The sequence below is a fragment of the Rhinoraja longicauda genome, chromosome 25 (assembly GCF_053455715.1).
Source record: "Rhinoraja longicauda isolate Sanriku21f chromosome 25, sRhiLon1.1, whole genome shotgun sequence".
Classification (NCBI taxonomy): domain Eukaryota; kingdom Metazoa; phylum Chordata; class Chondrichthyes; order Rajiformes; family Arhynchobatidae; genus Rhinoraja; species Rhinoraja longicauda.
This window is the reverse complement of record NC_135977.1, coordinates 10,170,089-10,192,273: the sequence shown is the minus strand read 5'-3', so window position 1 is coordinate 10,192,273 and position 22,185 is coordinate 10,170,089. Positions and strand designations below refer to the sequence as shown.

The window sequence follows — 22,185 nt, the reverse complement described above, 5'->3', positions numbered from 1 at the left end:
CATCAGTGTAGAGTTGGCAGGGAAAACTCTCCACAGAATTGGGCCGTAGCTGATACAAATGAGGATACTTTTAGTGGTTGGAACGGAACTATTTCTGGTCCAGGACTTCATTGCAAGAGTTTCTCAGGGCAATATCCTAGATCCAATCACCTTTATCTGCTTCATCATTGACCTTCCCTCCAACTTTAGGTCAGATAATTGCATTGATTATTGCAAATGTCTAATTCCATATAAACCTGTTCATGGAGTTTAAGCTGATAATTCTCAAGTAATATCAGGAAATTAAGAAATAATTATATTGTGAAGCTGATGGGCTGAAGTGTATATATTTCAATACAAGGAATATTGCGGGTTAAGCAGTTGAAGCTGGAGCCTGGATCAGTGGTTGGGACTACCATGTTGTGGCCACTGTGAGAGGGACATGACTGGCAGCTCAACGTTCTTGGGTATTGATGTTTCAGATGTGAGGGAGGGATGAAAGAGGTAGTGGAGTGGCTCATATTGGAGGGTTGATCCACTGAGGCGATATGGGTAGAACTCAAAAATAAGAAAGGTTCAATCCCTCTAATAGGAGTGTATTACAACCCCTCCCTCTCTCCCCCCCCCTCCCCCCCCACCAGTAGCTAGCAGGAGATAGATGAACACATATGTAGACAGATTATCGAATGATGCAAAAAGCAACAGTGTTGTCATACTGGGTGTCTTTAACTTCCCCAATATTGACTGGGACCTACTTAAGGCTTAGACCATCCTAAAGCATTATGTGAATAATTCAACACGAGGAGGGTCAATGCTGGACCTTGCATTAGGAAATGAGCCTGGCCAAGTGACTGTTTTTCAGTGAAAGAGCATGTTGGGGATAGTGATTACAACTCCGTAACTTTTAAGATTGTTTTGAATAGGACTAAGTCTGGACCTTGGGGGAAGATGCTAATTTGGAGTAAGGCAGATTACAATGTTATTAGGCAGGAGCTAGGGAGCGTAAATTTGGAGCAGTTGTTATTGGGTAAGTCAATGTCTGACATGAGAGAGTCTTTTAAAGGCGAGTTGATCAAAGGGTGGGACCAGCATGTTCGTAGAGAGAGGACGAATATGAATGACCAAGGAAGGGAAACCTTTGATGACCAGAGAGGTTGTAAATTTAGTCAAATAAAATTATCTGATTAAGTCTATGTTCATTGGTGTCCTGCGAGTTTATGGCTGATTAAGTGATGGGGATGATCTTAAATGGTTAGAGAAGCTGGTTAGGCTCTCTCCCATTGGAGATGGTTGGTCCCTGGTATTTGTGCAACACAGAACATAGAAAGGTATAGCGCAGATACGGGCACTTCAGCTCACAATGTCTATGCCGAACATGAAGCCAAGCTAAACTAATCTCATCAGCCTGCACACTATCCATATTTCTCCATTCACAGCATATCCAAATGCCTTTCTAAAAGCCTCTTAAATGCCACTATTGTGTTTAAATCTACCACCATCATCCCTGTCACTTTATCAACCATACCTTTACAGGACACCGATGAGCAGACTTAATTAGATGAGCCATAGTCACTCTGGCTACAAGGCCAGATCGGGAGATAACTATTCTACTTTGTGTGATTTGCAGGCTGATTTCCCCCAAAGCTTTTCCATCGTCTGTAAAGAAAGTCAGGAGTGTGATGGAATGTTTTCCATTTACCTGTATTCAACAATACTTTTGAACCACTCCATTGAGGCCAAACATCTTGCATGAATGGCACATCACCAGAATCTAAAACACATGAGGCTGCTATTTGTACTATGCAGAAAATGCATTGTAGGAACTTGCCAGGTCTTCTTCAACTGCAACTTCTAAACCGATGACTTCAACCAGCTAGAAAAATAAGCACAACAGGCACATTGGAGCATTGCCACCTGCTCTTATTTTAACTTCCCATATTGCCCTGAGTTGAAAATATATATCATTATTCCTTCACATGCATTAGGTAGTATATCATTGTTCCTTCGTCCACATTAGGTAGAAATCGTCGCACACCCTAATTAGCTTTAAAACGGGGATTACTTTCTTAAGGACAGCTAGCAATAGACATTTACAAAGCTACACTCCAATCAGTTTAACTCGGTTAGGCGTACTTTCAAAACAATCAAAGAAAAAGAGTATTGGAGATATGGAGTAAGACCACAGTTACTTAAATAGCTCCTTCCAAATTTACAACCATTGCTGCCAATAATGACAAGGGCTTTGGGCAATGTGAGCACACCCCTGCATGTGTTGCTCCAAACTACACACCACACTGATGTGAAAGTATATTGTTGGGTCCAAATCTTGGAGCAAGCTCCCCATCGGCATGTGCAAGCTCCCTCACCAGAAGAATTGCGAAGCTGGAAGAAGATGGCTCACCACCACCTTCTCGAGAGCAATTATTGATGGACTATTACTGTTGACCATGTCAGCAACACCCAGATCGTGAAAAATGAATTTAAAAGCTGGTGGGCCTGACGATGACATCTCTTGAATGATTCAACTGATTGTTTTCAACTCAAAAATGCAAGAGCAATCATTTACTATTATTATTTCCAAATCAAATTCTGATAGTACTGTTAGAAATAGATTGCATCGTGTCTGGTCGTGATTCATGAATAAATCTCTGCTCATGAGTTTTCTTTTATGTTGAAATTGCATAAAAGTCTCTGTCACAATGACAGTCAATGTTGATTGCTGAAGTACAGCTTTTGGTGCTGAAAGCTTAAATTATTAAATATATTTATCCTATGGGATCATAAAAACGTCATGGCACAGAAGGGGGCTATTTGGCTTATCAAATTGATGCCAGCCATCTGTAAACCAATCCACTGAATCACATGCTGCTGAGTTTGAATTTAGTTTTGTTGTCACGTGTACTGAGGTACAGCGAAAACCTTTTGTTGCGCACTAACCAGTCAGCAGAAAGACAAAACATGGACAATGTGGACGCAGCCCCGACCATCACACAAACCAACCTCCCTTCCATTGACTCCATTTATACCTCACGCTGCCTTGGCAAGGCCACCAGCATAATCAAGGACGAGTCGCACCCTGTTCACTCCCTCTTCCCCTCCCCTCCCATCGGGTGAAAGGTATAGAAGTGTGAAAACGCACACCTCCAGATTCAGGGACAATTTCTTCCCAGCTGTTATTAGGCAATTGAACCATCCTACCATAATGAGAGCAGTGCTGAACTACTATCTACCTCATTGGGACCCTCGGACTATCTTTGATCGGACTTTACTGGCTTTATCTTACACTAATATTCACGTCATTTCCTTTATCATGTGTCTGTACACGGTGAATGGCTCGATTGTAATCGTGTATTATCTTTTAACTGACTGGTTAACACGCAACAAAAATTTTCACTGTAGTATGACAATAAACTAAACTCAACTCAACAAATGATTACAATCAAGCCATCCACTTTCCCCCCATTGTCTAGTTCCCGAATCCAGAATTGAGTGGGTTCCAGAACCCTGCGATGCAGCAAGACGTGGGTTGGATAAAAAGTAAAATCTTTCCTGATGAGCATGTTTCTGACTTGAGTCTGAAGAAGGGTCCCGATCCCAAACTCCACCTATCCTGCTCTCCGGAGAAGCTGCCTGACCCACTGAGTTACTCCAGCACCTTGTGTGTTTCTGTCACAGGCTGCTCCTTTTAAGTTGTTGTGGTTATACTTTTGGCAAGCCTACATCAACATCGTAAGGGTATGTCAATGGCCAGATAGGACAATAAGAGTTCATGAACAAGACAAATCCATGCTTTAGGCTGGACCTGATCCATGAGCCATATGCATGCTTAACAAACCTCTATGTTTTTCTGACAAATTGCATTACCTCTCTATTGAATTACACATCTCTCCATTAAATTTCATCCGCCCATTGACACCCACTCTACTGGGATATTGATATCTGCTGTAGTCTATTACTATGCCTCTCATTTATAATAACTCCATGCTTAATGTGGCTTTGCTATGTATATAATAAAATAGCCACACCTTTTACTGAATTATCTTCTCTTAATTTCACAGAATGCGTGCAGACCAGCGTGGAAATGAATCCCGTCAGGCTGTGGAATTGGCTGTGAAGGAACATAAGTCTGAGATCCAATCCTTACAACACTGTTTAAAGGAACAGAAACTGAAGGCAGAGAGCCTTTCTGATACGGTTAGTGTGTGCCGGAAAATTCCACTTCTCTTTACTTCAAGGTTACACAGAAACTAAGTTTACTCAAGTATAGGGAACTGCAGTAAAAGGATTAGTAACAAATGAAATAAGCAGAAAGGTGTGCGACTTGTGACTTGTTGGGTCTTCACTGATGTGAGCAGCTGGTAGCAACGAGCCTCACTCATTTCTTTTGCATGCTGCGGACTCCTTAACAGCGGTCTGGCCTAGAGAACACGAGGGGCCTGACCCAGCTCCAGGTCACAGTCCCAGGAGAAGTCCATTGATCTCGCTTACAGTATGCACTCATATACTCAACAACCTCACACCTCTTCCCTCATCTGCAAACAACTGCCCACAAGTTTTCTCCTTAGTGATGGGAACTGGGGTTATTTATTATGTCAGGATTAAGTTAATCTCGGATGTTTCTGGGAAGCAGTTTGACTTGTCTTACAACAAATGAATCAGGTTAGTTTCAGCCGCGAATGAGCAGCTGGGGGGAACAGCAACGTGAGAGATTTAAAAAGCCGCCATTAATGTCCCAGAGTGACTGCTCCTGGTGGTGTATAAAAGGAAGCCAAGCACCAGCAGATCAGCCTGTGTGGAGAGATTGTGCTGTGTTTGAGGGCAAGTGTAGAGGCTTCGACTCCTGAGGATAACGGCAAGATAAGGTAAAGTCTGTTTTTCTTTTTTTGACTCTACCTTGGTCTTAGATAGGGAGAATACAGGGAGTGAGGCAAAAGATTAAAGAGCAGACAAGTTGCATGCAAGGACTAGTGTAGATGGGGCATGTTGGTGGGCTGAAGGGCATGTTTGCATGCTGTATGACTCTTTGATGATTACAGTGAATACTGCACTTGTAATATAACTTGTTGCAGCATTTTAATTTCTCTTGTTTTGTAGTGTAATATTTCAGTTCATTATAAATGTTATATAAGAAAATAACTGCAGATGCTGGTACAAATCGAAGGTATTTATTCACAAAATGCTGGAGTAACTCAACAGGTCAGGCAGCATCTTGGGAGAGAAGGAATGGGTGACGTTTCGGGTCGAGACCCTTTTTCATAAATGTTATGCTCAATTTATCCCCATTGGATGTTCTTCCTTGGTTGTATCTAATCTCTGAAATGGATACAGTGAGTAAGGAAATTGAATATTGTAACCCGGTGCCCTTTGACAGCAAATGGTTAGAGTAGAAATTAGATCAAAGATTTATGTAATTGAATGGCAAATGCTGTGGTGGAATTATGCAAGACTGTTCAAATGATTATTCAACTTACAGATAGCTTATTTTGCAATAATAAATTGCATTCATTGTTGCTCTTCAACTATGGCTAATAACATGGCTATAACAGGAAGAAACATTAAATACCATGCAAAACCCCAATAATCCAGCACCTTTAAGACTTTGGTGCTAGTCTGACAGATGTACAGGACTGTGTAGAAAAGAACCGCAGCTGCTGGTGCAGCTGGACTATTGGTATATTTACTGGACTATTGTACGTTATTTTTATTCATACCCGCACACATTTTTTTTTTAATGTTACGCACTATTATGATAAATTTTCCAGTGAGCCAGCTGGGTTCATTATTAGTTTATTATTGGTTTATTATTATCATACACGAGTACAATCAAACCAAACATAAGTAGACCAGATAGTGCCATGAGAAAAATAAACTGAGTGCATAATATAATGTTACAGCTGCAGAGAAAGTGCAGATTAAAAAAAAGTACAAGGGCTACAAGTACATTGGAAGATTGGGACGACACCCTTAGATTAAGGAAAATATGATTGATTAGTAGGACTGGCTGTTACAAAAATCATGATAGATTTAGACTTGGATGAGAGGTGTAAAAGAGCAGAGCGGTTGTAATGGATGATAGTAGATCCTCTTCTGGGAGGCAGCACACAATAGTTGCTGTGCCCTGTCACCAACTTGCTGGAAGGAAGTGGCAAGGAAATGCAAGAGTCCTAGGGAGTTGAAAGAGAGCAGAGGAGCCAGGGCCCCGGTGAGTGGAAACAGAACGGAGAAACTGGAGCTTCAGGGAGTGAAGTGTCTGGAACCCCAATGAGCAGAAAGGGAGAGGGGCAAGTACCACCTCTGAGCAGAAAGGGAGAGTGGCAAGTATCACCTCATGAGGCAGATATCTTGATTTCTGAGTAATCCGATAATGAATTATTGAAATGTTACTGATTCTGGAATGTGCAGTGCAGAAGCAGGATGTTCATCCCAACTGACTCTTATCAATGTGTGTGCTTCACTTGAGCAGATAAACAGGCAACATTAATATATAGCCTAATTTGCCCAATAATTGTGTGATACAAATCATTCTTCTCATAATCTATCCATTAGATAGGTGAAGAAGGGTCTTGACCCGAAACGTCACCCATTCCTTCTCTCTCGAGATGCTGCCTGACCCGCTGAGTTACTTCAGCATTTTGTGTCTACCTTTGATTATAAGATGACATCACTTAAATTTAAATTTTTTTGGTGGAGACCGTTTCATTTCAAGATATTTTACATAGTGAATTACTTGATAGTTACTGTGAAAACTGTTTCACAGTAACAGTTTCACTATTACTGTGATACTTGATAAAACCATCAACTATTGGTTGATCAAGTAATCAACTATTACTTGATCAAGTAAAAAACTATTACTTGATAGAATCAAAATGCTGGAGTAACTCAGCGGAACAGGCAGCATCTCTGGAGAGAAGGAATGGGTGATGTTTCTGGTCGAGACCCTTCTTCAGACTGAACCAGTTACTCCAGCATTTTGTGTCTATCTTCAATTTAAACCAGCATCTGCAGTTCTTTTCCTACACATTACTTGATAGTTAATGTGAAATGTAACTTTTTGCAATTACTGTGAAGATTGTGCCTTGCAAATTATTAAGGCAAAATAACAACAGCAAGTTGCTTGTGTTGGTTAACTGCAAGTTGGGTCCACTCAAACATCCAGTTACAAAGCAGTCCTATAACAAAATATTTATTGTGCAATATTATACTTAATGCATAATTTATCAAAAAACATTAAGAATGTCTTGTCTGATAAAAACATTTTCAGTCTGGAGTATATGAAAATAAATGATTGTGCAAAGTGAACGAAAGCAAATAAGCTAATATTTGCATGCAATTCCTTCAGGAATATAAATATATGCTTGATGTAACTTCATGAAAAATAATTGTTCATAAATTGTGATCTCAAAGGGGACCACAAACCCAATGGATCACCAAATGAAATTATAAATCCATTTTGCTTTTATAAAAGCAATTTTTCAAAATAAAATTACTGTAAATGTGTATCTAGAATATAAACAGAAAATTAAAGATTATCAACCAAAACATGAACTCTTTTGCTCTGCACTGATCTCTATATATTTCTGTTTCTACTTCATCTTTGTCACTTGCCTTTTTGAGTTGCTTTCTACCCCCAGAGTGATTCTGGTGAATATCCTGACCAGAGGAGTCTCGTCGTACAGAAACCCTGAGCATTTTAATGATAGTTAGAATTGTTAGGCAGCAAGGGAGGCAAATATGTAGATGGTGCAGCAAAGATAATTAGCCAGTGTTATAACATATCATGTCAGTCTTGCCATGGAAGGACTCTAATGACTTGGAATTATTTGATCTATTAATCTAATATCTAATTAGCCAGCATGGATGCAGAAGTGACTGTTGCTGTTCTCTTATACAATAACAATAACGATGGCGCAGCGGTAGAGTTGCTGCTTTACAGCGAATGCAGCGCCGGAGACTCAGGTTCGATCCTGACTACGGGTGCTGCCCTGTAAGGAGTTTGTACGTTCTCCCCGTGACCTGCGTGGGTTTTCTCCGAGATCTTCGGTTTCCTCCCACACTCCAAAGACGTACAGGTATGTAGGTTAATTGGCTGGGTAAATGTAAAAATTGTCCCTAGTGGGTGTAGGATAGTGTTAATGTGCGGGGATCGCTGGGCGGCACGGACTTGGAGGGCCGAAAAGGCCTGTTTCCGGCTGTATATATATGATATGATATGATATGAACTACACTTCAAAATACCACATTGGCAGTGTGGCCTTTTTTGGATGCTGTACGGTCATGAAAATAACAATTCACAATTCACAATCATACTTTATTAGCCAAGTATGTTTTGCAACATACGAGGAATTTCATTTGCCATACAGTCATAACAATAAAAAGCAACAGGACACTGTCACTGTCTTGTAACTTAAGTGGGAGCTGTTTAATTGCTATCTTAAACAAAATTGTGTTGCTTGAATTACAAGATTATTCATTCAATCAGATGCACTGTAAAAGTGCAGCAGTACAGCACTGTACAACGCAATTGCATCAGTTTTTCTTTTTGTTTATTCTTGCTCACAGCTGAGTGACCTGGAGAAGAAACACACAATGCTGGAGATGAATGCACGTGGCCTACAGCAGAAACTGGAGACAGAGCGAGAACTGAAACACAGACTAATCGAAGAGGTAAACAAATATTGGAGATCATTCCTTGAAACACTGGACATTTTTCTTGTGTGAAATACTTGGCTGTTAAGTTAAATGCTTGTTATTGGATTAAAATCAAATGAAATGTCATTCGTCCTTTGGTGAAAATTGCCAACTTCTATGTTGAAGTTAATGTCACTAACTGTTATCATGAAGCTCCTAGTTTCTTAAAAATCAAGCGGGATCAGGAAATAGATCTACTTGTGAGTAACACATATGGTTGAATACAATTTGCTTAATTCTTGTCTCTGAAATGGCCTGATAAGCCACCCCATTCAAAGGGCAATAAATACGGCCCATATCAGCAATGCTTATGTCCTGTGAGCAATTATTTTTTCAAAAATGGAAGTCTGATGGAACATATCATATATCAGCATTAACAATTCCATGTTAAAAGAGATTATGTCAAGTTAAAACCAAATTGAAGAATGTTGTTCCTGGAGAAATATATCAGGTGATAATTTGTTACACTCTTAAATTGAACAGAGATTTAGCATTTTGACAGTGTTAGTCATAGTTGTTCCCAATCAGTTGGAAACACTGAATGAAATTAATAACCAACTAAATTTACATAATTCATTTTTATTCTTTTCGTCTGTCTCTAAATTTGCATGTGCCTTGTGGTTATTCGCCTAATTCAGCAAACAAAGCTGCAGCAGCAGTTGGACATGCACAAGACACACATCTTCCGTCTAACTCAAGGACTACAGGAAGCCCTGGACCAGGCTGATCTGTTAAAGACAGAGCAGAGTGATTTGGAGTATCAGATTGCAAACATGCAGGTGAGCATTAAGTACAAAGAAAATCAGATTCAATTTTCATATTGTATTTAAACTCAAATAGCATGGCACGTTTGTAATTCTGGTGGTGATGGACCAGCAGATTTTCTGGATTCTTGGATGATGCTTCTATTAATACCCCTGACACGTATTTTGGTTCAATTTTATTACATGCTAAATGAATTCTTAAATATTCATTGTACTTGGGCTCCCTTTGATCTAATACTATCTTTAACTTCTTGTTAATGACCTCCCTTGCAAAGAGAGAGTTAGATTTAGCTCTTAGGGCTAAGGAAATCAAGGGATATGGGGAAAAAGCCAGAAATGGGTACTGATTTTGGATAATCAGCCATGATAATATTGAATGGCTGCTGGCTCGAAGGGCCGAACGGCCTACTCCTGTGCCTATTTTCTATGTTTCTATGACCTGTTTGTTTTTATTTGTCTCTTAAAATGAATCATACATACATGTGTTTTAAATGTTTATTGATTCTTTAAACATTAGCTATTAGTCATTTATTGTCATGTCTTTTAATATAGTATCTACCATCACTAGCTTCCTTCATAATTTTCATTGTTGGAGAATTGACATTTTTTTTTGTATCCTAACTAATCATCCTGAAGAACTGCTTAACCACAAGATTATTAATCAACCATTTGAATGGTGGACAATTAGACGGTTTCTGAACATACTTATCTAGAAAACCATCTTATGTTTACTATCAATTATCCTCTCTGGCATTGGTAATTTCTTTTCTTCTGGTCTACATGCAGATTAAAGTCTATCATGATTCTGTATTTTCTTCATTACATGTGATTCTCATTTATACCGTGCCCTATATTAACACCAGTGAAACTTAGATCACTTCCCACCCCAGACCCGATTATCTTATGCCACCGAAGACCCTATTATCTTATGGCACTCCAATTCCTTCCCACTGCCTTGGCAAGGCCACCAGCATAATCAAATACTAGTCTCACTCCCTCTTCTCCCCTCTCCCATCAGGCACGAGGTAAAGAAGTTTGAAATCTCATACCTCCAGATTTGCGACAGTTTCTTCCCAGCTGTTATCAAGCAACTGAACTGTCCTCTCACCAGCTGGAGTGCGATCCGACCTTCTATCTACTTCATTGGAGACCGTTGAACTATTTAATCGGACTTTATCTGACTTTACCTTGCATTAAATAATAAACCTTTTATCCTGCATCTGAACACTGTGGATGGCTTGAATGTAATCATGTACAGTCTTCTCATTGATTGGGTAACACGCAACAAAAAAGCTTTTCACTGTACCTCGGTTCACGTGACAATAATAAACTAAATTAAATCCCGCCAAAGGGCGCAAATGGACCAATAACCAGTCCTCCCATCAACCACTCCAGACTCGGCTTCATTTTTAAATGTCATATAGTTTGGTCAATAACGCCCATTCCATTACACTCAGATCTTGTACCTCCAGTCCCACAGGTTTGTAGCACAAGGTCCAAAACGTGGCATTTTTAGCATGGTTTGCATTTGCCAGCTATGTATTATAGTTTCTACACCAATGCTTCTCACTGGCAGAGTTATTTTGGGAAGGAAAATGACTCAGCCAGTCTGTACTGAAAATTATTATTATTTATAGTAATTTTACAATGGGAGCAATCTAAAAATGATCTGTACAAATAAACATGTGTATTTGTCTGAAGAAAAATTAGGTGGTTCTAAGCCAAAAACCTGAAAGTATTCTTGGGAGATCAAAGAAAAAATATACTTTCAAAACAGGTGAAGCAACAGAACCCTGTTTTTCTTGATGGAATACATTTGGTTGTGGTGTTTGTATTGAGACAGTTGAAGAAGAACCCTAAATGCTTTCTTTCCATTCACAGATGGTGTTCTCTCATGACCGAGTGAAGCTGGAAGGTACTATCTCTCAACAGTCTAAATTGATCGATTTTCTACAATCAAAGATGGACCAGTCAATTAAAAAGAAGAAGGTAGTTAAATAGGAATACAAACTCTAGCTGGTTCTGTGGGAATTATGCAAACAAAATATCTGTTTACATTTTTTTAGCAGGCTATAAGAATATAAGAATAAAAACTATAAAATAGAACAGATCAAAGCTGGAATAGGCCATTTAGCTTGTCACTTCTTCACTTTTAGACTTGAGATACAGAGCGGAAACAGGCCCTTCGGCCCACCAAGTTCACGACAACCAGCGATCACCCTGTACACTAGCACTATCCTACACACTAGGGACAATTTCACAATTTTACTGAAGCCAATTAACCTACAAACCTGTACATCTTTGGAGTGGGAGGAAGCCAGAGCACCTGGAGAAAACCCATGCAGTCACAGGGAGAACGTACAAACTCCATATAGAATCGAACTCGGATCTCTGGCACTGTAAGGCAGCAACTCTACCGCTGCGCCACAGTGCTGCCCTCCAAACTCAGCATCACTTTCCAGTACGAAACCCATTTCCCTTGATTCTCTTACTATCTGGCTCACTTGAATGATTTTGTTCCTCGACCCTTGTGTGAGTACCTGCTGAAATCTACTAAATGATCTGGGAGGGTCTCAACTAAACACAGCCAAAAGGTTGACTGTAAAAGGTAGATTTATTTCAGGGTCAAATTTTGAAGAAATAGTCTTGTTTTCAAATATAAAATCAGTGTATGTATTTTTTCCATCACACTGTTCTATGTTCAGTATGTTCTGAGACAAACTAAATTATTTCTGACACTAGAATGAGTGGTATAAATGAGCAGTTAAATGACGCTTAAACATGACTGATTTCATTCAGGATTGAAAATTCGTTTTTTTTATGGGCGCCTCATTTGTAATGCTGTGATAATTCTCAACTGCCATGGGTCTGAGATACAAGTTTGACTTTTTAAAGTGTATGAAGCAAATGTAATCTACATTAAAGATTGAAATCTAGCAGGATTGCAATTGATTAAACAGAAAAGCACCTAACGTCTGTTCAGTACATCATCTATTAATATTCCAGAGCTGTTTCAAAGGTCCTGTTGTGCAACTGCTTGCATCCACATAATTGTGGTTTGCAGATATATTTTGTCGTTTATTTCTGTTTGGTAATGCTGTCTTTGATTTGCCCGTCTACTCACCCACACCTCGATCCGTGACCATATCACCCCCGTCCTTTACAAACTCCACTGGCTCCCCATCCCCCAGAGAATCCAGTACAAAATCCTCCTCATGACCTACAAAGCCCTCCATAACCTGGCCCCATCCTACCTGACCGACCTCCTCCACAGGCACACTCCCACCTGCACCCTCCGCTCTGCTGCTGCCAATCTCCTATCCCCCCACATCCGGACCAAACTCAGATCCTGGGGGGACAGGGCTTTCTCCATCGCTGCTCCCACCCTATGGAACTCACTACCCCAAACCGTCAGAGACTCCTCCACACTCACCACATTCAAAACATCACTGAAGTCTCACCTGTTCAGTACTGCCTTCAACCACTGAAGGTCACCTCACCTTCTGTCTCCTTTCTCTGTTCGTTTACTTATTTATCTATTTATTCACTTCCCTATGTTCTCTAAATCCCTGTAAAGCGCCTTTGAGTATATGAAAAGCGCTATATAAATGTAATGCATTATTATTATTATTATTATAACAAGCAGCAGTTTTAAAAACATACAATAAAGTTGGGTTTATTACCAAATGCACAAGTAGGGTGAGGTACAGTTACAATGAAAAATACCCAAATTCATGGTTCCTTTTCAACTCCTTTATCCGATCATCTCCCAAGACTCCTTTCCCCCAACCCATCCTCTCCCCAATCATTACTGTACCACAACCTCATCAATCTTTTCCATTCTGCATATATAAAATTATTCCCCCATGCCTTGGCCATCTTATGAATTGGAGTCATCGATAATTCATTCCACTAACAAAATTAGTGACTGGAAGTCAACATTTATTGGTTACCAATTATCACTCCACAGCAAGGGAGTTCATTGTTTATATTCTGTACGGAAATTATTTTGTTTCCAATAAATTACTCCTTCACACTATGTATTCCTTTGAAAATGGTCTTAGGCCATGGTCTTGATTTCAGTACCAGAAATCCGTCTGTGGATCACAATTTATTACAGAGACTGCCACGGTTTGATTTTATCAGTTTTGCATTTCCTTCGATCTCTGCACATTTAATGTGGTGTTCAGCTGCTGAGCAGGTTGTTCTGATCAAGAAGCCATTCCTTGCACGCAGAGTTTATTTGGACGCCGGCGTGAGGACCCTACTCTTCCTGCCCAGATTCCCCTGCAGTATAATGACTTGAAAGTGGCCTTGGATAAGGAGAAATGTCGAAATATGGAACTAGAAGATGCATTACAGAAAATCCGTGTCGAATTGAAATGTGTACGCGAAGAAGGTAGGGGCAATGAAACGGTAGATGGTCACGGTTAATATACTGAAGGAAATGGTTGAAATGTGTAGAGTAGTATTTGTCTGCCTCAGGAAACCCCATCACAAGTCATTGGGCTGTAAGAAAAAATGACAAAGAAGCAGCTTAATTAGTCTAAGAGGAACAATCTTTCAAATGTAGACTCAAAACGCTGAAGTAATTCAACGGGACAGGCAGCATCTCTGGAGAGAAGGAATGGGTGAAGTTTTGGGTCGAGACCCTCCTTCAACTGACTGCCTTTCTAATCATGAGACCATCTTAACTTTAGTTTATTGTCACACACACTGAGGTACAGTGAAAAGTCTCATACAGTGAACTCTGTCAGTGTGATTAATTGCAAAGAATGGAGACCCGAATGGAAATCTTTTGGAGATGATGAGGCTAATTTAGGCATCAACAGAACAGGATGAAAAGCTTCCCTATTGCTGTTTTTGTACCACAAGATCCTAGTAATGGCTCCATATAACCATATAACCATATAACAACTACAGCATGGAAACAGGCCTGTCCGGCCCTACCAGTCCACGCCGACCACTCTCCCTGACCTAGTCTCATCTACCTGCACTCAGACCATAACCCTCTAATCCCCTCTTATCCATATACCTATCCAATTTACTCTTAAATAATAAAATCGAGCCAGCCTCCACCACTTCCACCGGAAGCCCATTCCATACAGCCACCACCCTCTGAGTAAAGATCTGTCTTTGTCTTTTCTTCAACCAAGCATGTGAGAAATAATAGGTAGCAGAATAAGGTCATTGTGATGTGAGCCTTTAAAGGAAGCCAGAGATAAATTTGTACCATTGCTTATAACAAATAATAAACAAATAATAAACAAACCAATGTTAGACTATCAGGTACATATTTTTGAGTCTAGGATCATCTCTATTTCTCGTCGAATAATATTAAAGATTTACCTTTGACTTTTCTTGCAAGATCCTTTCACTGATCTTTACTGGTTAACATGAGTTATGGTTAATGGCTTCATTTAGGGCAAGAAGTAAGTTGCTAGTAATAAAAGGAATAAAATTCTGTATTCCAAGCAATGTCTATTGCACCACATTGATAATGACTCGGGTGCTAATCGCCCCCTTTTGCTAATCATCCTCCCGAAACTCTCAGCAATTAAGTCTCTCCTTTCTTCTTGAAGCTGCTCATTTAAAAACAGTGGATCACCAGCCACAATCAACACCAGCTACAGCCAGGCACCAGATTCTCATGTCTGCAATTGTTCGCTCCCCAGAGCACCAACCAAATCCTATCAGCCTGCTCGCTCCACCCTCCAGCAACAGGAAGGAATCTTCTACTCCTGAGGGTAAAGAAGTGGTGACTAATATAATTGTGCAATTGTAACCACCTTTCAAATATAAGCTCTAAGAAACTTTACAGTAATACCAGAAAGAATGTTAAATGTGCATTTAGCATCTGATATTGAAAGCCAAATTGAGTGAAAATGAATACTTTTGATAGTAACTTTCAGAATAAGTGACTTTCAAACCCTGGAGTTTGAAAAAGCGACAGTATTTCAAATCTTGGCTGTTTTGTTGGACTTACTTGGATATGACCGCCAAAGTTACAAAGAGTGCCTGAATGTTCATAAGTTCATAAGTGATAGGAGCAGAATTAGGCCATTCGGCCCATCAAGTCTACTCTGCCATTCAATCATGGTTGATCAATCTCGCCCTCCTAACCCCATGTTGCTTGGAATGGATTGATTTACCAATATGATTGCTTTCATAGGTCTGGGCATTGAGCGTAAGAGTCGGGAAGTCATAAAGAAGCTTTAATGGACTTTGGTTAGGCCGCATTTGGAGCATCAGTGCAGTCGTGGTCGCCTCACTACAGGAATGATCAGAGGCGTTGGAAAGTGTGAAGAGGAGGTTTATCAGAATGGTTCCTGGATTAGAGGGTGTTAGCTACAAGGAAAGTTTGGACAGACTTGGATTGTTCTCTCTGGAACGACAGAGGTTGCGGGGAGATCTGATAGATGTATATAAAGTTATAAGCGGCGTTGATTAGGTGGATGGTCAGATTCTTTTTCCCAGGATGGAAAAATCAAATCCTGGACGGCAGAGCTTGAAGGTGAGGGGTGCAAAGCTTCAAGGAGATGTGTGGGGCAAGCATTCTACACAGAGGGTGACGGGTGCCTGGAGCGTGCTACTGGGTGGGGGTGGTTGAAACAGACCAGTGCTACTGGGTGGGGGTGGTTAACGGCATTTAAGATGTTATGGAACATGGGTTATGTGCAGGTATATAAGTGGTGGTGCTAGCATCATGTTTGGCCGACACAGACATTACGGGCTGAAGGGCCTATTCTTGTGCTGTTCCATGTTCCAATATCAGCATAGGTGAAAGTGTAATGCATTTGTGTGGAATGGCTATGTGGAACTGAAAGGATGGTTGATTGTGAGGTGGGATGATAGTATGCTGGGGAATTTGTCTGTGTCTCCACTGGACAAAGCAGTAAATAGCCATGGTCACATTTCCCTTTTCCGTTTTCTCCCCCAGAATTTGGTCGGCAGTTGAAGGAACGCATGCATCATAATATTCCACATCGTTTCACCGTTGGCCTGAACATGAGGGCTGCAAAATGTGCCGTTTGCCTGGATACGGTACATTTTGGCCGCCAAGCAGCAAAGTGTGCAGGTGAGCTGTGAAGGCCAGTATACTTTTAAGCTGATACCTTAATTTTTTGGAATACATATTATAAATGGAACATTTTTTTTAAATGCCAAGGTATGTACAACATCGTAATAAATTAATGCTATAAAATTAAATTTCCCTAGTCTATATTGCAACCTCATTATGAATTCACCATCTTGAGTTACCAGCATAGTCAAAAAGTCATCATAGCCTTTCATCAGCAGCTTTTTCATTCTGATGCATTTTTGTTATAGAAATGCAGGCTCATTTAGTTTGCCCTCAATATTCTGTATTAGCTCCATTTAGGTTCTGGATTATAATCTGAGATTATTAAATATTTTTATTCTCTCTACCTAGAATGCCAAGTGATCTGCCATCCTAAATGCTCTTCTTGTCTACCAGCAACATGTGGGCTCCCAGCAGAATATGCTACACACTTCACAAAAGCATTTTGCCGCGACAAAATGAACTCGCCTGGCTTGCAACTAAAGGATCCAACATCAAACGTGCAGCTGGAGGGCTGGATGAAAGTTCCCAGGTGAACGTTCTTCAATGAACTAGTGCAGAACCAGAGAGTTATACAGCCTGGCAACAGGCCCTTTGGCCTGTTCTGAAGAAGGGTCCACTGAGGAATTTACGGTTCTTGACCATCTCCACTTCAGCACCATTGATGTTCATTGAGGCGCGTTATCCACCTCACCTCCTGAAGTCAGTAACCTAGTTCCTTCGTCTTGCTGACATTGAGAGGGTGCTGGTGTCTTGATACCACGTTACTAAGCTCTCTTTCTCTTTCCTGTACTTTGTCTCGTCATTGTTCGAGGAAGGATGGAGGAAGAAGCTATTCTACCTGGAAAAGTTGCGGTCTCAAAATGCTGAATGGCCACCTCGTTTGCCATTACAACCCTGCAATTCTAATTTCCAACATCACTATGTTACTCGCCGACCCTCCCTCCCCACCCCTCTTTTTTAGAGATCCCTCATGGTTCCTTCGCACAATCGCTTATTCTTTCTGACAACTGTGTATTGTGTACAGTTTTGGTCTCCTAATCTGAGGAAAGACATTCTAGCCTTAGAGGGAGTACAGAGAAGGTTCACCAGATTGATCCCTGGGATGGCAGGACTTTCATATGAAGAAAGACTGGGATAGACTAGGATTATACTCGCTGGAATTTAGAAGACTGAGGGGGGATCTTATAGAAACATATAAAATTCTTAAGGGGTTGGAGAGGCTAGATGCGGGAAGATTGTTCCCGATGTTGGAGAAGTCCAGAACCAGGGGTCACAGCTTAAGGGAGAAGTCTTTTAGGACCGAGATGAGAAAACATTTCTTCACACAGAGAGTGGTGAGTCTGTGGAATTCTCTGCCACAGAAGGTAGTTGAGGCAGTTCATTGGCTATATTTAAGAGGGAGTTAGATGTGGCCCTTGTGGCTAAAGGGATCAGGGGGTATGGAGAGAAGGCAGGTACAGGTTACTGAGCTGGATGATCAGCCATGATCATATTGAATGGCGGTGCAGGCTCGAAGGGCCGAATGGCCTACTCCTGCACCTATTTTCTATGTTTCTAACTCGGTTGTCTCCAGAAGATGCTTAAATATTGAGCCACGTACATTTTGGCTCTCAAATGGTTATTAATTTGTCATCTCTAAATATTGTTTTATATCTGTGGCTGTTCTCCATATTCTGTCATCTTATAGTTTTATCCTTTGGTAGAAATGGGAAACGAGGGCAACAGGGATGGGAACGGAAGTATATCGTCCTTGAAGGATCTAAAGTTCTCCTTTATGAGAATGATTCAATAGATGGTAAGTAATAAACATTGTGAGTAATATTCTAGATATATTAATATACAACCTGGGTTACACTTCATCCTGTAACTGTTACTAATTCCTGATGGGATTTCTGGAGAGGAACACTCTAATCTAATTCGTTCAGTCACTCTCATGCATTTAGAGGGTACCGAAGGTGAAAAAGACATGCTATTTTTACCTAATTGAGGCAAAATCTGTCCACACTGATTGAGGAGGCCAAAACTTTGTGATTTATTGTATTATACTAGATGTTAAATTTTAATGTCTGGAAATTCATTCCTGATCAACAATACTAAATTCACTCATAGCAGCACTGATACTCAATATGTTGCCTTTAAAAGCCTTCTTATTCTTTTAAGTACCTGGTTTCCTCCCACACGCCAAAGACTTACAGGTTTATAGGTTAATTGGCTTTGGTAAAGATAGTAAATTGTCCGCAGTGTGTAGGATAGTACTAGTGTACGAGGATCGCTTGACATGGACACGGTGGGCCGAAGGCCCTGTTTTCACGCTGTATCTCTAAACTAAACTTTGATTGACCCAAAATGCTGGAGTAACTCAGCGGAACAGGCAGCATCTCTGGAGAGAAGGAATGGATGACGTTTCGGGTTGAGACCCTTCTTCAGACTTATGTCAGGGGAGAGGGAGATACATAGATAAGGAAGTGTAAGGTGTGAAAACAGGACAAAGGGGGTGGAGATCAAGGAAAATGTAGAATAGATCATGTTAGCTGGGAGAAGGTAACAGCAAAGCAAACAGATAAAATGTAATCAAAGCCAGTCAGACTGGTCGGAGAATTGGGAAGGGGGAGGGATGGAGGGAGAGGGAAAGCAAGGGTTACTTGAAGTTAATGTTCATACCGCTGGCGTGAAAGCTGCCCAAACGAAATATGAGATGCTGTTCCTCCAATTTACGCTGGGCCTCACTCTGACAATGGAGGAGGCCCAGGGCGGAAAGGTAGTGTGAGAATGGGAGGGGGAGTTAAAGTGTTTAACAACCGGGAGATCAGGTAGGTTTAGGTGGACTGAGCGGAGGTATTCAGCGAAATGATCGCTGAGCCGATCATTCATATCATATCATATCATATCATATATATACAGCGCGGAAACAGGCCTTTTCGGCCCACCAAGTCCGCGCCGCCCAGCGATCCCCGCACATTAACACTATCCTACACACACTAGGGACAATTTTTTACATTTACCCAGTCAAATTAACCTACATACCTGTACGTCTTTGGAGTGTGGGAGGAAACCGAAGATCTCGGAGAAAACCCACGCAGGTCACGGGGAGAACGTACAAACTCCGTACAGTACAGCACCCGTAGTCAGGATCATTCCTTCCTACACAAAACAAATTCTTTTGTTTTTCATTTTTGACAGGGCAAAGACCGATTGATGAGTTTGAACTGTGCCTGCCCGATGGGGATGTGACTGTGCATGGGGCTGTTGGAGCCACTGAACTTGCAAACACTGCAAAGACAGGTAGAACTGAATTGTGGTGGTTGAGAAAAAACATAAAACTCAATTTTATATCAACCCTGTAATAATATTAGCTGATTAAAATATTTTGTGAATGTACTGGAGAGGGAGTCTAACAAAACATATGTATGAGTACACTGCTTAGATTGTACCAACCAACTCAAAATATATTGGCATTTTCTTCAAAATAGGTCTCTAGTTTCAGAAAGAATTTTGAAGGTATTAGACAGAAACTTGCAAAGGTTGTTTAAGAGATACTCTATGTAGGTAAAGAGAGGTCTGGCAAGTGGGAAGCTTTTAAACGTAAAACAGGAAGGTTCCGGGACTATGAATTTCTGTTCAGGTAAAGGGCAAGGCTGGTCGGAGTAGGGTACCCTGATTGATGAGGGATATTCAGTCACTGGTTAAGATAAAGTGGGAAGTTTAGGCAACTGGGATCAAGCAAATCCCCTTAGGAGTATAAGGGATGTAAAAAGGGAAATCAGAAGGACAAAAGGAGAACATGGGATAGCGTGACAAATTAGATGAAGGAATATCTTAAGAAATTCTACGGGTATATTCAGAGCAAGTGAGTAACGGGGGAAAGAATGTCCTCTTAATGGTCAACGTGGTTGTCTTTGTGAGGCGTGGGGGTGTGAGGTTGGCCATTCCATCTACACGTCAATACTATGAATGAACTAGCTCATTGTCGAGTCTAGAAGGGTGCAGCATGCCCCAATGGAAGAGTTTGAGGAAGATGCTCTTCATGGGCCTCATCATGCAGGGTTCGAGCATTGACTGATGGATTAACCCACCCAGGAACCTGACTTGCCATTATCAACATCTTTGTTGACCATTAGTATCTGTAAGGAAAAAGCTTTTGGCACGAGTTTGATTTTTTTTTTAATCCTTAGCTTTTATCATGAAATGAACATTTATTGCAAGTTATTTCAAAAACAGAACATCCTAGGAGTGGTGTTATTAGTAATGCACTCCAGCAGGATGCCACTGTGATTTTATCTGAAATTTCTGCAATTAGTTCTAGATTCCAGACAACCCAACCAGATGAGGTAACGACATTACCAAAAATATTAAAAGTAAAAGAGAAACAGTCAATATTTTATCAATCAAAGCAGGCATAAGGTCCTAATTATCAAAGATTTTATAAAGTTGCATCTTCTAGTAAATCAACTCTTGATCAATGGAGGCACTGTTGATCAATAAACATGTTGAGGCACAAACAAACTAGACTGGTATCCATGACTTCTGCAATGCTTTCTCACCGCTGATGTGTGAAGGATGATTCTATTCAAAAGAGGTGGGTCTCACACAAGATGGAGAGTCTCACTTTTGGGGGAATGGTCTAAAGAGGGGATCCCACACATCATGATTTTATCAGTGTTTTTGTTCTCTCATAATGGCTTGGTAGTATTTTAAAGCTGATGGCCATAGTTTTGATATTGCAGTGGTCTGCGATTTTTCTCACATTCCACTGTTCATCTCTTTCCTCTCCTCATAGATGTGCCTTATGTGCTGAAGTTGGAATCGCAGCCGCACACTACCTGCTGGCCTGGTCAGACACTCTACATGCTTGCTCCAAGCTTCCCAGACAAACAACGCTGGGTCAATGTGCTGGAGTCCGTGGCAGCTTGTGGGCGAAAATCATGTGAAAAAGCAGAGACAGCTGCCGTAAGTGCCAGTATTTAGATGACACAACGTCCACTATTAGTTTCATCCAAAATACCCTGAGATACAGTTTGTACTCTGTGATCTGTGTAACTTGACTTGTTTGCCATTGGTAGTTCATATTTCTAACTAAGCATGTGCTAAAGCCTGAAATGACTCCTCTTGTCAACATATGATAGGCTGAAGTGGCCCAGAGCGATTACCTTGCCCTGTTTGTGAAGGTAAAACATTTACACAATTAACTATGTTTGTTCTGCGCTTGCCCTGCATGCTACTGCAGAGCGTGTTTCTCACACTTGCTTTTCATCTTTTGGACCTTATTAACACACAAGCTTTCACTATGGCAAAACTTAAAATTCCTGCCTTGCAAAATGTTCAGGAATAAATTGCTTGTTTTAAAGTGTTTCACGTGGCACATTTAACATTATTATTATACCTTCAATGAAACATATAACATCCTATAACCTATAAATTAATAGAATAAAATACCCATTCTTGGGCTTTACTCAAGCACATATATGATTTACACATCTGGAAAAAGCTTAATCTTTCTAAGAAACCATAAGTGCAATCTCCAGACTGTGCCTGGATATCTAGGATCCAGGACTTCGAGCTGGCGCAGCAATAGAGTTGCTCCCTTACAGCACAAAAGACCCAGGTTCGATCCTGACTATGGGTGCTGTCTGTACGGAATTTGTACGTTCTCCCTGTGACCCCTTGGGTTTT

The 22,185-nt window shown here is 40.7% G+C and overlaps 1 protein-coding gene across 14 annotated transcripts in view; it reads left to right on the top strand.

Annotated features, from left to right (window-relative positions):
* LOC144605650 (citron Rho-interacting kinase-like) overlaps window positions 1–22,185 on the top strand; it is a 140,183-nt gene that overhangs the window by 91,867 nt on the left and 26,131 nt on the right. For 9 of the 14 annotated variants that reach the window (XM_078421102.1, XM_078421112.1, XM_078421105.1 and 6 more), the window contains 12 exons: window positions 4,038–4,173; window positions 8,539–8,643; window positions 9,306–9,446; window positions 11,313–11,420; window positions 13,668–13,830; window positions 15,014–15,178; window positions 16,372–16,509; window positions 16,864–17,044; window positions 18,219–18,310; window positions 19,696–19,797; window positions 21,293–21,462; window positions 21,639–21,680. In XM_078421102.1, coding sequence (XP_078277228.1) covers window positions 4,038–4,173; window positions 8,539–8,643; window positions 9,306–9,446; window positions 11,313–11,420; window positions 13,668–13,830; window positions 15,014–15,178; window positions 16,372–16,509; window positions 16,864–17,044; window positions 18,219–18,310; window positions 19,696–19,797; window positions 21,293–21,462; window positions 21,639–21,680 — 1,543 coding nt within the window. The remainder of the gene's footprint in view (window positions 1–4,037; window positions 4,174–8,538; window positions 8,644–9,305; window positions 9,447–11,312; window positions 11,421–13,667; window positions 13,831–15,013; window positions 15,179–16,371; window positions 16,510–16,863; window positions 17,045–18,218; window positions 18,311–19,695; window positions 19,798–21,292; window positions 21,463–21,638; window positions 21,681–22,185) is intronic. The other 5 variants (XM_078421109.1, XM_078421108.1, XM_078421106.1 and 2 more) reach the window with 2 other exon arrangements.